We start from the raw sequence: 12,666 nt of genomic DNA, 5'->3' as shown, positions 1-12,666 counted from the left end.
CAGGCAAGAATACATATTATCACCCTATTTATTCAATCTATATGCATAAAATGTCATACACAGAGCAGGCATGAACTCAGAGGCAGGAGGACTGAAGACAGGAGGAAGGAACATTAACAACCAAAGATACACAGATGACACAATACAACTAGAAGAAACAAACAAATACCTGGATCATTTACTGAAGAAGGTCAAGGAGGAAAGTGCCAAGGTTGGATTAATGCTGACTATATATAATGACCATGGAAGATCTACAAGAATTCATCAGAGACAACAAGAAAAATGAAATAGTCAAAGAGTACTCATATCTTGGATCAAATATTGATCAGAGAATGGAGATTGCAGTCAAGAAATCAGAAGAAGACTATGGGTAGGGCAGCTATGAAAGAACTGGACCAGATCTTAACATGTAAAGATGTAACTCTGAACACTAAACTGATTATCGTCCAAGCCATTGTATTCCCCATCACTGTGTATGGATGTGAAAGCTAGACAGAGAAAAAAGCCCGTAGGAAGAAAATCAACTCATTTGATATATGGCTCTGGAGAAGAGTGCTGAGAATACAGTGGACAGCCAAAATGACAAAAAAAAAAAATGGATTCTAGAACAGATCAGGCCTGAACTCTCCCTGGAAGCCAAGAAAACTAAATTGAGGCTTTCGTACTTTGGCCACATCATGAGGAAAAATAAATCATTAGAAAAAGCAATGATGCTAGGAAAGGAGGAAGGCAAAAGAAAGATAGGAGGAACACCAGATGGTTAGACAAAATCAAAGAGACCGAGTCCTAAGGCTACAGGACCTGAGCAAAGAGGAAGAAGAGATGTCTCATACATAGGGTCACCATGAGTCAAAGTCAACTCGAGGGCAGTAAGCAACAACAAAAACAAACAGCCAGTTCAACAGTGTGAAAAGTACAGTATGTCATTAGAACATAGGCAGCTGTCCTTTCTAGGTTCCTGAAGAGAACATGCATTGATACCTGTATATCTTCCTCCTTCTCAGGAAGGGGTCCATGGTGCATCAAAAGTCGTCTGGAGGTGGCATCACCATCTTCATAAAATCTCTGTGTTAACTGGTATGTATAGTCATGCAAATTCTGAAGTTCAGCCAGTTCTTCTCCTTCTACCTGTACCAAGAGGTCAATAAATACAAGAAGTAGAAAATAAAAAGAGTCAAGGACAGAGTGTGAAATTGAAGCATGGAGTGTGAGCATAAACTGAGCATAAAACAAAGTGGAGACAAAGACAGATCAAAGCTAAGTATGCACATGTGACTTCATATAAAGTGATGATGCTATCCAAGTGCCAAAAAACATGAAACACGAAGCAAGTGGAGTGGCATCTTTTATTAAACTGAATTTTTCTTTGATGACCTGCAGGTGCCTGGGCACTCCTGATCAAAATAGCCTGAGTATCAGCTAATTCTCATTAGTGACTCTGTATCATCTCAATGTTTATCATAAGGCAGTTTATGTAATCCTTTGTTACATCAGCTGCCTCAAGAAGAGTCTTACATTGCTGAAGGGGTGGAGCTTCTGTGAGTCACATCTCTGAGTCACAAGGGGGCGGAGCTAGCAGACTAGCTTTATATACGGTGCGCGAGTTTTAGTTTTCTTTAACTCAACAACTCGACTCAAGTGGCATCAGGTTAGAATCAGATATTGAAATAGAACCTTGCCTTTAAGTATCAGATAGCAGCCAGTACATTCCATTAAAGAAGTATTCCCAGTTGATTGACTGTTATAGTCATTACTAAAGACTTTGCAGTATGGACAACGAGGGATCTGCTGTAGTCACCTGCAACTCTTGTGGGATGTTTCTCTTCTTGCCCACAGAAGTCGAGAACTTCACATGCACCAAGTGCAAGTTGGTAGCACTCTTGGAGGAGAAAGTGCAGCAGCTGGAGTCAAGAGTAGCTACACTTCAGCATATTAGGGAACAAGAGGATTTCCTGGACACAATGGAACTAACCATCTTGGATGAGTACCATGCAGAGGAAGATGCTAGGGTGGAAGAGGTCACTTGCCATACACAGGAGGCAGACAGCTGGAGGAATGTCACAAAGAGAAGTAAGCCAAGAAGGAATTGTTCTGGGAGCTTGCAGCTAGAGAATCGATTTGAAGCTCTTTCCCTTATCAAGGAGGATGAAGAAGAGCAGCATGGACAGACTTCAGGGACAGAGCAGGGGAGCCTGAGAGTCCCACCCGAGTAGGGTTGCCATAAGTCAGGACCTCCAAACCGGGACAAATGTAGGACAACAGTTTCAGATGTAGGACACATTTTTTAAAAATGGAGGACACACAAAAATTGATGCTTTTTTAGAAATGTTAATATAAATTCATGTTTCTTAGGCATGATCAAAATGGAGGACATTTGGGCATTATTCCTAGACAGATGGCAGAAATGGACTTTCCTTTCTGGCCAGCCCCCTCTCCCCATTTCAAACAGCACATTTGGGCACTGAACATGGCTTTATTTTAACATTGCCTCTTGCATATTTCAGAGGCTTATTCCATAACCAAACCCTTTGGGTTTAACACTGAACATGGGTTAACATGGCTATGCATATCAAACATGGTTAAACAAAAAGTGGATTTGCCCTCGGTTTCAGGTGTCTTGCACCAACTATACTTCTCAGAAGTGTGTACTTGGTCAAGGGACTTTGGTTTTTCTTCATTTTGACTTGTTTTGTCTGTATTCCACCCCACTAAATAAAGGAGACATGAAATGGAGTTAATGGGTACAAGTTGTTAAACAAAAAAGTCTTGTGAGACTCTGTAGGCAAGAGGTGCACCATGTTAAGAACTGCATTAGGCACACTTAGGCTGCTGCCACACTGCAGAATTAAAGCAGTTTGACACTGCTTTCACTCTCATCACTCCATCCTATGGAATCCTGGGATTTGTAGTTTGTTGTGCTGCCAGGGCTGGGCTTTGAAATCTCAGGCATAAGAAAAGCAAAAGGCTTGGGCTGCATCTACACTGGAGAAATAATCTGGTTTGAGATCACTTTAACTGCCTTGTCTGAATGCTGTGGCATTCTGGGAATGGTGGTTTGTTCCAGCACCACAGCAAAATGGCAGTTAAACCTCCTGTAAAGCTCTCTGACCAAGGTGACCAATGCCCTCTCCTCAAAATGTAGGGCCCTCAAGCAAAAAATGTAGGACATGACCAAAAATAAAAGCTACAAACACCCATGTAATTATAAATCCATGCTTCTTAGCCATGATCCAAATGGAGGACATGTCCTGGAAAAGGAGGAGGATGCCTGGTCACCTTGTCTCTGGTCCAAAATACACTGCAGAAATAAAACATAGCTGGACTGAAATGCCCAGAGTTCCTCACCAAAGCTGCATCCACACTGAGGAAATAATCCAGTTTGAGAGTGACTTAACTGTCCTGGGTTAGTGCTGGGGAATGCTGGGAATTGTAGTACACTGTGGCCCCAGAGCTATCTCTGACAGGGAGTCCCATAACCCTCCAAACGTAGTTGAACTGCAGTGCCCAGAATTCCTCCCCAGGTGCATCCACATTGAGGAAATGCTCCAGTTTGAGACTGCTCAGTGCTGGGGAATCCTGGGAATTGTAGTCTGTTGTGGCCTCAAAGCCATCACTGACAGAGAAGTCTCAATGTCTCCCAAACACTAGCATTCCCAGGATTCCTTAAAGCAGTCTCAAAGTGGGTTATTATTCCTGCAGTGTGTGTGAGAGATATAAAAGCTAGGGACTGGATCTCTGTGTCCAAAACACACTGCTTGGACTGCCAGGGCTCAGTGCTATGGAATCCTGGGAACTGTAGTTTATTGTGGCACCAGAGCTCTCTGACAGAGAAGGCCAAATGCCTCACAGACACCAGAATTCCAGAGCATTGAGCTTTGGCAGTTAAAGGGGTCTCAAAGTGCAGGGGGGGGGGAGAGAAAATCCAGGGAGTTTGAATGAGCAGCTCACCTCGGCTGTGGCTGCTCTGAAAGGAAGAGGAGGAGGGAGGGAGGGATGGACCCAAGGGAAGTGGCCACTGGCCAGGACCATCCGGAGGAGCCCCTGCTTTTCCTGATCATCGCAGCCTCCTCCCTTCCACCAGCAAGAGGCTCTGTTCCCAAGCGATGCCTCCTCCTCCTCCTCCTCACCTCCTGGCCCTGAAGGCTCTTCCTGAGTCTGGCAGCAAGCTCCTCAAACCGGGAAAAAGCTGAGTCAAGGAGGAAACCGTGCAGGGACGCCCCCTAGTGGTGAAAAACCGGGAATGTCCCGCTGGCAGGAGGGATATGGCAAGCCTACACCCGAGGGAACAGTCGCTGCTAAGCCTCGGAGGAGGCGTGTGGTCGTAGTGGGGGACTCCTTGCTGAGGGGTACAGAAGCAGTGATTTGTAGGCCTGACAAGATGTCTCGAGAGGTGTGTTGTCTTCCAGGTGCAAAGATCCGTGATGTGACAGAGAGGCTGACAAGACTGGTCAAGCCTACTGACAAATACCCCTTCCTTTTGGTCCACGTGGGAACTAATGATACTGCAAGACACAGCCTTCAGAACATCAAAAGGGATTACGAGGCACTTGGTAGGAAGCTGAAAGCAATGGATGTACAGGTTGTCATCTCGTCTCTTCTGCCAGTTGAAGGGCATGGTCCAGGAAGGGAGAGGAAAATAGCAGATGTGAACAACTGGCTTCGCAGATGGTGCCGCCGAGAAGGATTTGGATTCTTCGATCATGGGCTGCGGTTCCACGAGGAGGGACTTCTTGCAACAGACGGGTTGCATCTCACGCCAGTTGGAAGAAATGTTTTTGCCAACAGTCTCAAGAACTTGATCAGGAGGGCTTTAAACTGAGTTCCGAGGGGAAGGGAGACAATATTAAGGAAGGCGAAAGGGATGGCGAAAATAGTCAAATTGACATAGAGGAAACAAGAAAAAAAGTGCAAGGACCCAACAGTGGGAGGCAAAAAAACTTGCACAGGCAGCAAGTAAAAGGGAACTATGGTCTGCGATGTCTCTACACTAATGCACAGAGCATGGGAAATAAGCAAGATGAACTCGAACTCCTAGTACAACAAAGCAAATATGATATAACAGGCCTCACTGAAACCTGGTGGGATGAGTCTCATGCTTGGAATGTGGAAATAGAGGGGTATAACCTTTTAAAGAGAAATAGGCCAAACAGGAAAGGAGGAGGAATAGCACTATATGTCAGAGATATTTACACCAGTGAAGAGATCCAGGTCATCAATCATGGAAGCCAGGTGGAGAGCATCTGGATAAAAATTAAAGGGGAGGGAAACAACAAGGATATTACGGTGGGAGTCTACTACAGACCCCCAAGTCAGACTGAGGAATTGGATGATATCTTTCTAGAACAGATGACCACACAGTCAGAAAAGAGAGATGTAGTAGTGATGGGCGACTTCAACTATCCTGATATTTGTTGGAAGTCAAACTCAGCAAAATCCTCAAGGCCTAGGAAATTCCTCACTTGCCTGGAAGACAATTTCATGGTCCAAAAGGTGGAAGAGGCAACAAGGGGGTCAGCTATTTTAGATCTGATCCTAACCAACAAGGATGACTTGGTTAATGGGGTGCAAGTTGTGGGATCATTAGGTGGAAGTGACCATGTTCTCCTGGAGTTTGTAATACAGTGGAAAGGAGAAGCCAGGCATAGTCAGACACGCATCCTAGACTTTAGGAGAGCGGATTTCAGTAAACTTAGAGAAGTATTGAGGGCAATTCCATGGTCAGAAATACTAAAAGATAAAGGAGTTCAGGACAGATGGGACTTTCTCAAAAGGGAGATACTGAAGGCACAATTTCAAACAGTTCCAGTGAGAAAGAAAAACGGGAGGTGTCTCAAGAAACCAGGATGGATGACTAAGGAACTTTCAACCGAGCTAAGTTTGAAACGGAACATGTATAAGAAATGGAAAAAGGGGGAAATCACAAAAAAGGAATTCAAAGAAATAGCAGGCATGTGTAGGGGTAAAGTCAGAAAAGCTAAAGCGCAGAATGAACTCAGGCTTGCTAGAGAGGTTAAGAACAATAAAAAGGGCTTTTTTGGATATGTCCGCAGCAAAAGGAAAAAGAAGGAAACGGTAGGGCCACTGCGTGGAGAAGATGGCAAAATGCTAACAGAAGACAGAGAAAAGGCAGAATTACTCAACACCTTCTTTGCCTCAGTCTTCTCAGAAAAGGCAAAGGGTGCTCAACCTGAGGATAATGGAGCAGAGGACAGGATAGGGGCATTTCAGTACAGAATAAGTAAAGAGATAGTAGAGGAACACCTTATTAATCTAAATGAATTTAAGTCTCCAGGACCAGATGAACTCCATCCAAGGGTATTAAAAGAACTGGCAAATGTAATATCGGAGCCATTGGCAATAATCTTTGAAAACTCCTGGAAAACAGGAGAGATCCCAGCAGACTGGCAGAGGCCAAACGTTGTCCCCATCTTCAAAAAGGGGAAAAAAGAGGATCCCAACAATTATCGTCCAGTTAGTCTGACATCAGTACTAGGAAAGATTCTGGAGCAGATCATTAAACAAAGAGTCTGTGAACATCTAGAAAGCAATGCCATAATCACAAAAAGTCAACATGGGTTTCAGAGAAACAAGTCATGCCAGACAAACCTGATCTCTTTCTTTGATAAAATTACCAGCTTGGTAGATGAAGGGAATGCTGTGGATATAGTATATCTTGATTTCAGTAAGGCCTTTGACAAAGTTCCCCATGACATTCTTGCAAACAAGCTTGTAAAATGTGGGCTAGACAAAGGAACTGTTAAATGGATCTGTAATTGGTTGACCGGCCGAACCCAAAGGGTGCTCAACAATGGCTCCTTTTCATCCTGGAGAGAAGTGACCAGTGGGGTCCCACAGGGCTCTGTCCTGGGCCCAGTGCTATTCAACATCTTTATCAATGACCTGGATGACAGAATTGGGAGCATACTTATCAAATTTGCAGATGACACCAAATTAGGGGGAATAGCTAATACCCCAGAGGACAGGATCAAGATTCAAAATGACCTGAATAGACTAGAAAGCTGGGCCAAAGCTAACAAAATGAAATTCAACACGAAGAAATGTAAGGTATTGCACTTAGGGCAGAAAAATAAAATGCACAGATATAGGATGGGTGACACCTGACTGAATGAAACTACGTGTGAAAGGGATGTAGGAGTCCAAGTAGACCACAAGTTGAACATGAGTGAACAGTGTGATGCGGCAGCTAAAAAGGCCAATGCTATTTTAGGCTGCATCAATAGAAGTATAGTGTCTAGATCAAGAGAAGTAATAGTGCCACTGTATTCTGCTTTGGTCAGGCCCCACCTAGAATATTGTGTCCAGTTCTGGGCGCCACAATTCAGAAAGGACATTGAGAAACTGGAGCGTGTCCAAAGGAGGGCGACAAAAATGGTGAAAGGTCTGGAAACCATGGCCTATGAGGAACGACTCAGGGAGCTGGGGATGTTTAGCCTGGAGAAAAGAAGGTTAAGAGGTGATATGATCGCCCTGTTTAAATATTTGAAGGGATGTCATATTGAAGAGGGAGCAAGCTTGTTTTCTGCTGCTCCAGAGAACAGGACCCGGAACAATGGATGCAAGCTGCAGGAAAAGAGATTCCACCTGAACATTAGGAGGAACTTCCTGACAGTTAGGGCTGTTCGACAATGGAATGCACTCCCTCGGAGGGTGATAGAGTCTCCTTCCTTGGAGGTCTTTAAACAGAGGCTGGATGGCCATCTGTCAGGGATGCTTTGATTTGGATTTCCTGCATGGCAGGGGGTTGGACTGGATGGCCCTAGTGGTCTCTTCCAACTCTATGATTCTATGATTCTATGGTTGTCAATGGAAGCAGAATAGATAAAAGCTATCACCTTCCATATTTTTGCAGATTAAAGTATCCACAGGAGAGCAATCAACTAAAGTGTAAACAAATTAACCAACAGGGACCAATTCTCAGCAATGATGCTGACTGTTAATATGATACTCTGAACATATTTAAACAGGGATATCTTCTTCTAACAGGAAGCTCCATTGTGGACAGAAGGAAGAATATAAATAAATAAATTGATGACAAACAATGAATAGCAAAGTTTGTTTATATCATTGCTAGCCCTCTCCCGTCAATATTTCAAAAAAGCACTTTGGTTGGCCAAGTAAAATGTGTAGCATTTAATCAGTTAAATTTAGATAGTTAAAATCATCAGGCAGTTTGATAGCAACTTGTTTGCTTTGCATCTCTTCTGTCCTAAAAAGATGCATCTGTCTGTGCAACATAACTTGTGACATAATACATATGTGCACTTCACTACCCAATGTAAGTTACCTGAACATATGATTTTTCTGACATGCCAAGCTTCATTACCTCAATAGTCTACTATTTTTATTGAGAGCCAGCATGGTATAGTGGACTGAGTGTTGGATTCTAGGAGACGAAGGTTCAAAGACAAGTTTAGCCATGGCAATCCACTGAGACAAATCGCATTGACTCAGTTTCTGTGGAATACAATAGCAAAATGCCTCTGAATAAAGCTTGCCCCCCCCAAAAAAACAACCAACAACCTATGATGGCATTGCCAAAAGTTAGAATTCACTTGAAAATACACAACAACAACAACAACAACAACAACAACAACAGTGCACTGTTGCCTGATGAAGTTGTAGCCACAATCTGAGACAGCTCACCTTCTCATCTTCCAAGTACTCAATATCCGCTGTGTTGTACCCATCCCTGTGCCCACGTCTCAGAACTCGGAACCTTCGCTTGCCAACAGTATCTACTAAAGATCGTCCGTCAGGCAGAAACACTATTTTCTGAATTTCCAACATGCAGCCATAGTCAGCAAAACTGAAACATGATTGAAGAAAACATAATTGAGAAGGATATAAGCATTAGTCACCTTTTACTGTTTTTGATTACTCAAGTCCTAGGCTATTATCGATTCTGAAGACCAGGAGCAGCAAACCTTGGTGAGTACAGTGCCAATTCTTACAAGCCACATCCATCCCTCACCACCTATACTTGGCACCTCAGTGTCTTTATAGGTGCAAAAAAAAAAAAAAAAGCCCTTCAGAAAGTGTGTGCCCCACTACACCATACTTATTGGTAGAAATGCATTTTTATAACTCTGCTGCACCAACACCAAATGTTTTTGGCATGCCATTAAATTCAACAGGGGAGGAGGGTGATAGGGACTCTCCCACAGGCATCAAGAGGTTATAGGGTTTGGGCTATATATTTTATATGGTGCTGCAGAATATATACCCTCTGTAGACTTTCAGTTATAAAGCTTTTTATGAAACTGGAAATCATAATTCTCTTTCAAGCAGGATGAGGAGAGAGAACAAGACAGGTGGCTGCATGTTTTGCTTTGAAGGACTGCCACCCTGACTTATCCAAAAAAGGTAACACAATCACTTCATACTGGAAAATCCCCAACTCAAAAATATACGCATTCATTATCAAATGCTGAATGATCTCCCAAGGAAGGTACCACTCTGACCTCTTCAGCCACTTGTGGATTCCAATATTTGATACACATACACACCATCACTAGAGAGGCAGTGATCCACAATATATCTTTAGGACCACTAAATGGTCCAAAATAATGTCCCATGTCCTGTTCACAAGTTCACAGAGCTAACACTTGGAACCCGAAGAGGGACTGTGTTTCCTGGCCCCACCCCTTGATATTAGTGTGCGAGTGGGGAGGGTATCTGCAAAGCATGAACCTTTGCATGAGCATCACATTATCTCAATCAGGAATGTCAGGAGATGGAACTGGCAGTGAGTATAACATACTAGGGTCAAAAGTCACAGTCGCTATATTCTGTTATCTATCTATCTATCTATCTATCGTATACTGCAGTGTCAAGGGATATTTATTTATTTGTGTTCATATCTATGATGGGATCACAAGGCATGACACAATAAAAACAATTTAAAACTGTAAAATAATGAAACAGGCTAAAGCACGTCAAACAATTGGACAAGTTAAAAGTAAAAGCCAATTAGAACAGTTTAATAGAAATTTTAAAATATGCACATGTGTAAACACAAAAGAGATCAGTTAGGTCCACAAGGCTTCAATAATAAGCCATATTCTTATTGAGTACCAGAATGGAATCTGTGTTGGTACCAACTGGGCTTCCAAGGGGAGGCATTCCACAGCCTGGGTGCCACAGTAGAAAAGGCCCTTTCCCACCTCGTTCCACAGTACATTGCCCACACTGCTGTGCCACACAGGAGAACTCCTCCAGTCTCAGTCCCAGACTACATATTATTTTATCCATAAGCATATTTCAGGAAAGAGACAGAAAGAGTGGGTGGAACAGAGGATTTCCATAATATAAAAGGCAAAAATTCTGATTCCAACCACAAATAAAAATGGCAAAGCAGAAAGTGGGAGTAAGAACTAAATTTCTGGGAAGTTGTTCTGAGTACTGAGCTGTCCTGAAACTGCAGGATTCAATTAAAGTAGAAGACCTGCCCAAATACAGGGACAAGCCGAGCCAAAACCTACTCCCTCCGTCTTTGCCACTCACCTTTTCCCATGCTCGTACATACACATGCCAAACATCTTAGTGCCAGTCTCCTGACATCTCCGCATCATGAGGCGATAACGAGGTTCAAACACATGAAGGGGACACACAATGCCAGGAAATGACATTGTGCAGACAAAGATGGGGATATTCTTGGTCAGGCTGCAGAAAGAAGAAGGAAGCAGCATGGTTACATATTCTCAGTACAGACAAAGAATAACACAGGATAGAAGGAGAAGCCCCACACAGGGTAAACTCTAAATCTCAACTGAGGTATCAGAAGCACACCAGCCCTCACAGAAAATGAATCTAGGTGTCTGTGAACTGCTGTACCTGCCCAAGGATAAGAGCTGAATGGGGAACATCTTCATTCCCCTTCATTCTAAACCTTCTTCCCACCAGGGCCAGATAAAGACCTTTAGAGACCCCAAGTACTTAAAAAAATTTGGTGCCCCCAATATATATGTAATTCAAAATATAAATAATAATAAAATAAAAATTTATTTTTCAAAATGAATCAAAAGCTACAGTAAGATACAAAATGTTTATTATTGTATACTTCCACTTTATTTATATTTGAAAAGTTTTATCCTACTTTTTTAATTGCAAAACCCCCTGACAAATCTTACATAACATATCTGCTTCTATTACTTAGTAGAGATAAGGCATCCAGCCTACCTTGTTGCATAGGTGTTGTGCTGGGATTTTTTTTAATATACTTCAACTGAGAAAATGAATACTCAAATGAGCAATTTGTGGCCATGACTGTTAAAAATATATGAAAGCATATGTCTACATTTGGAAAGGCATGCTCAATATTGTCTTCTACAATTATTTCATAACATCAGCATGACTGACTCTTATCGTTACATTTTTCTGTGGTGCTTTGCTTCCCTTGATGCCCTAAGCACATGCTTATTTTGCTTAATGGTTAATCTAGCCCTGGTTCACACCTTTGAGACATGAAATCCCTTGAGTATAAGCCAGACACCTGGCATACCTGAGAAACGGTCAGAGTCTACCTATTCAGACAGGCCTCATGGGGCTGATAGCTAAATTCCCTGTGCCTTTCCTGTCCTTGGAACACTGCCTGACCTTGCCACCATCACCACATGAGAATCTACTAGTGCTATAACTAGAGTGCTACCAGTCACTCAGCACCTCCCCCAGAAAGGGGTTACCCCAAAGCAGCAGCCAAATGTGGTAGGTGGTGTGAACCAATGGCAACTGAAATTATTATTATTATTATTATTATTATTATTATTATTATTAATTAACCTTTATTTATAAAGCACTGTAAATATTAATAATATCTCATTTTGGGGGGAAGTGCCATCAAAAGGGCTATCAGAAATTATGATGGCAGAGCCAGGAAGCCTCTGAGGGAGAAGAGGCATGGCCCTGAAGGAATGGTGAAGTGAGGCAGCTGGTGGAGCAAATAACCAACCAGAACATATCTCAGTGCAGTGTCAGCTGGTTTTTAAAAAGAAGAGAGAGAAGTATGCCCACTGTGGAAATTACTCAAAGTTCTTGTGATGACTCCCACCACACTGACCATGGGGTTCTTCTTTCCTACTATGCTTTAAGGTTTTTCTTTTAACCCAGAAGCATCCTTTTAACCCTTAGTCCCAATATTGTTGGCCCCAACAATTTCCCTAGCACACCCTTTTACGTAAGTGACTTGGGAATGGGCTCCCAGTATCCCAGTCATCTGTCTTCATTTTAGTCTCCCCTTACTTTCTTTGGGGGGAAAGCAAACTGGAAGTAAGAGCCATCTTGGTAATGGCGTGGGGGCACGGTGACCACTTGCCCCAACTCTGCCCTAAGCCAGAATCACGCTGCCTGCTCAACCAGATGGGGAGCAGCATGGGAACGCTCCTGTGGCACAGCGATTAGACGCTGCATGCCACAGGAGTGGAGAAGAGCAGTGGTGAAAGGGGAGACTTTTTTCAGGTGCAAAAAGAAGGGGCATTTTGCTGCTTCTTTTTGCTCTGGAAAAATGCCAGATTGGGGCTGCGATGTGCGGTTGCCACAGCCTTGATCTGACACTCAAAAGGGTGACATTAAGCCACCTCTTTACGGCTGTCTGTTTTGCCCCTCTGTCTCTTCTAATAGTACTGACACACTTTCCTCTTTCATATGCTC

At 43.0% G+C, this 12,666-nt stretch overlaps 1 protein-coding gene across 3 annotated transcripts in view; it reads right to left on the bottom strand.

Moving 5' to 3' along the window:
- LOC121921779 (LON peptidase N-terminal domain and RING finger protein 1-like) overlaps positions 1–12,666 on the bottom strand; it is a 64,388-nt gene that overhangs the window by 5,897 nt on the left and 45,825 nt on the right. For 2 of the 3 annotated variants that reach the window (XM_042450326.1, XM_042450327.1), the window contains exons 9-11: positions 10,525–10,683; positions 8,665–8,827; positions 982–1,128 (exon numbers count right to left, since the gene is read on the bottom strand). In XM_042450326.1, the coding sequence (XP_042306260.1) occupies positions 982–1,128; positions 8,665–8,827; positions 10,525–10,683 (469 nt within the window). The remainder of the gene's footprint in view (positions 1–981; positions 1,129–8,664; positions 8,828–10,524; positions 10,684–12,666) is intronic. The other variant, XR_006102045.1, reaches the window with a different exon arrangement.

This window comes from Sceloporus undulatus, chromosome 2, assembly GCF_019175285.1.
Source record: "Sceloporus undulatus isolate JIND9_A2432 ecotype Alabama chromosome 2, SceUnd_v1.1, whole genome shotgun sequence".
Classification (NCBI taxonomy): domain Eukaryota; kingdom Metazoa; phylum Chordata; class Lepidosauria; order Squamata; family Phrynosomatidae; genus Sceloporus; species Sceloporus undulatus.
The sequence above is the reverse complement of the archived record's forward strand: the minus strand, read 5'-3'. Positions and strand labels throughout refer to the sequence as shown.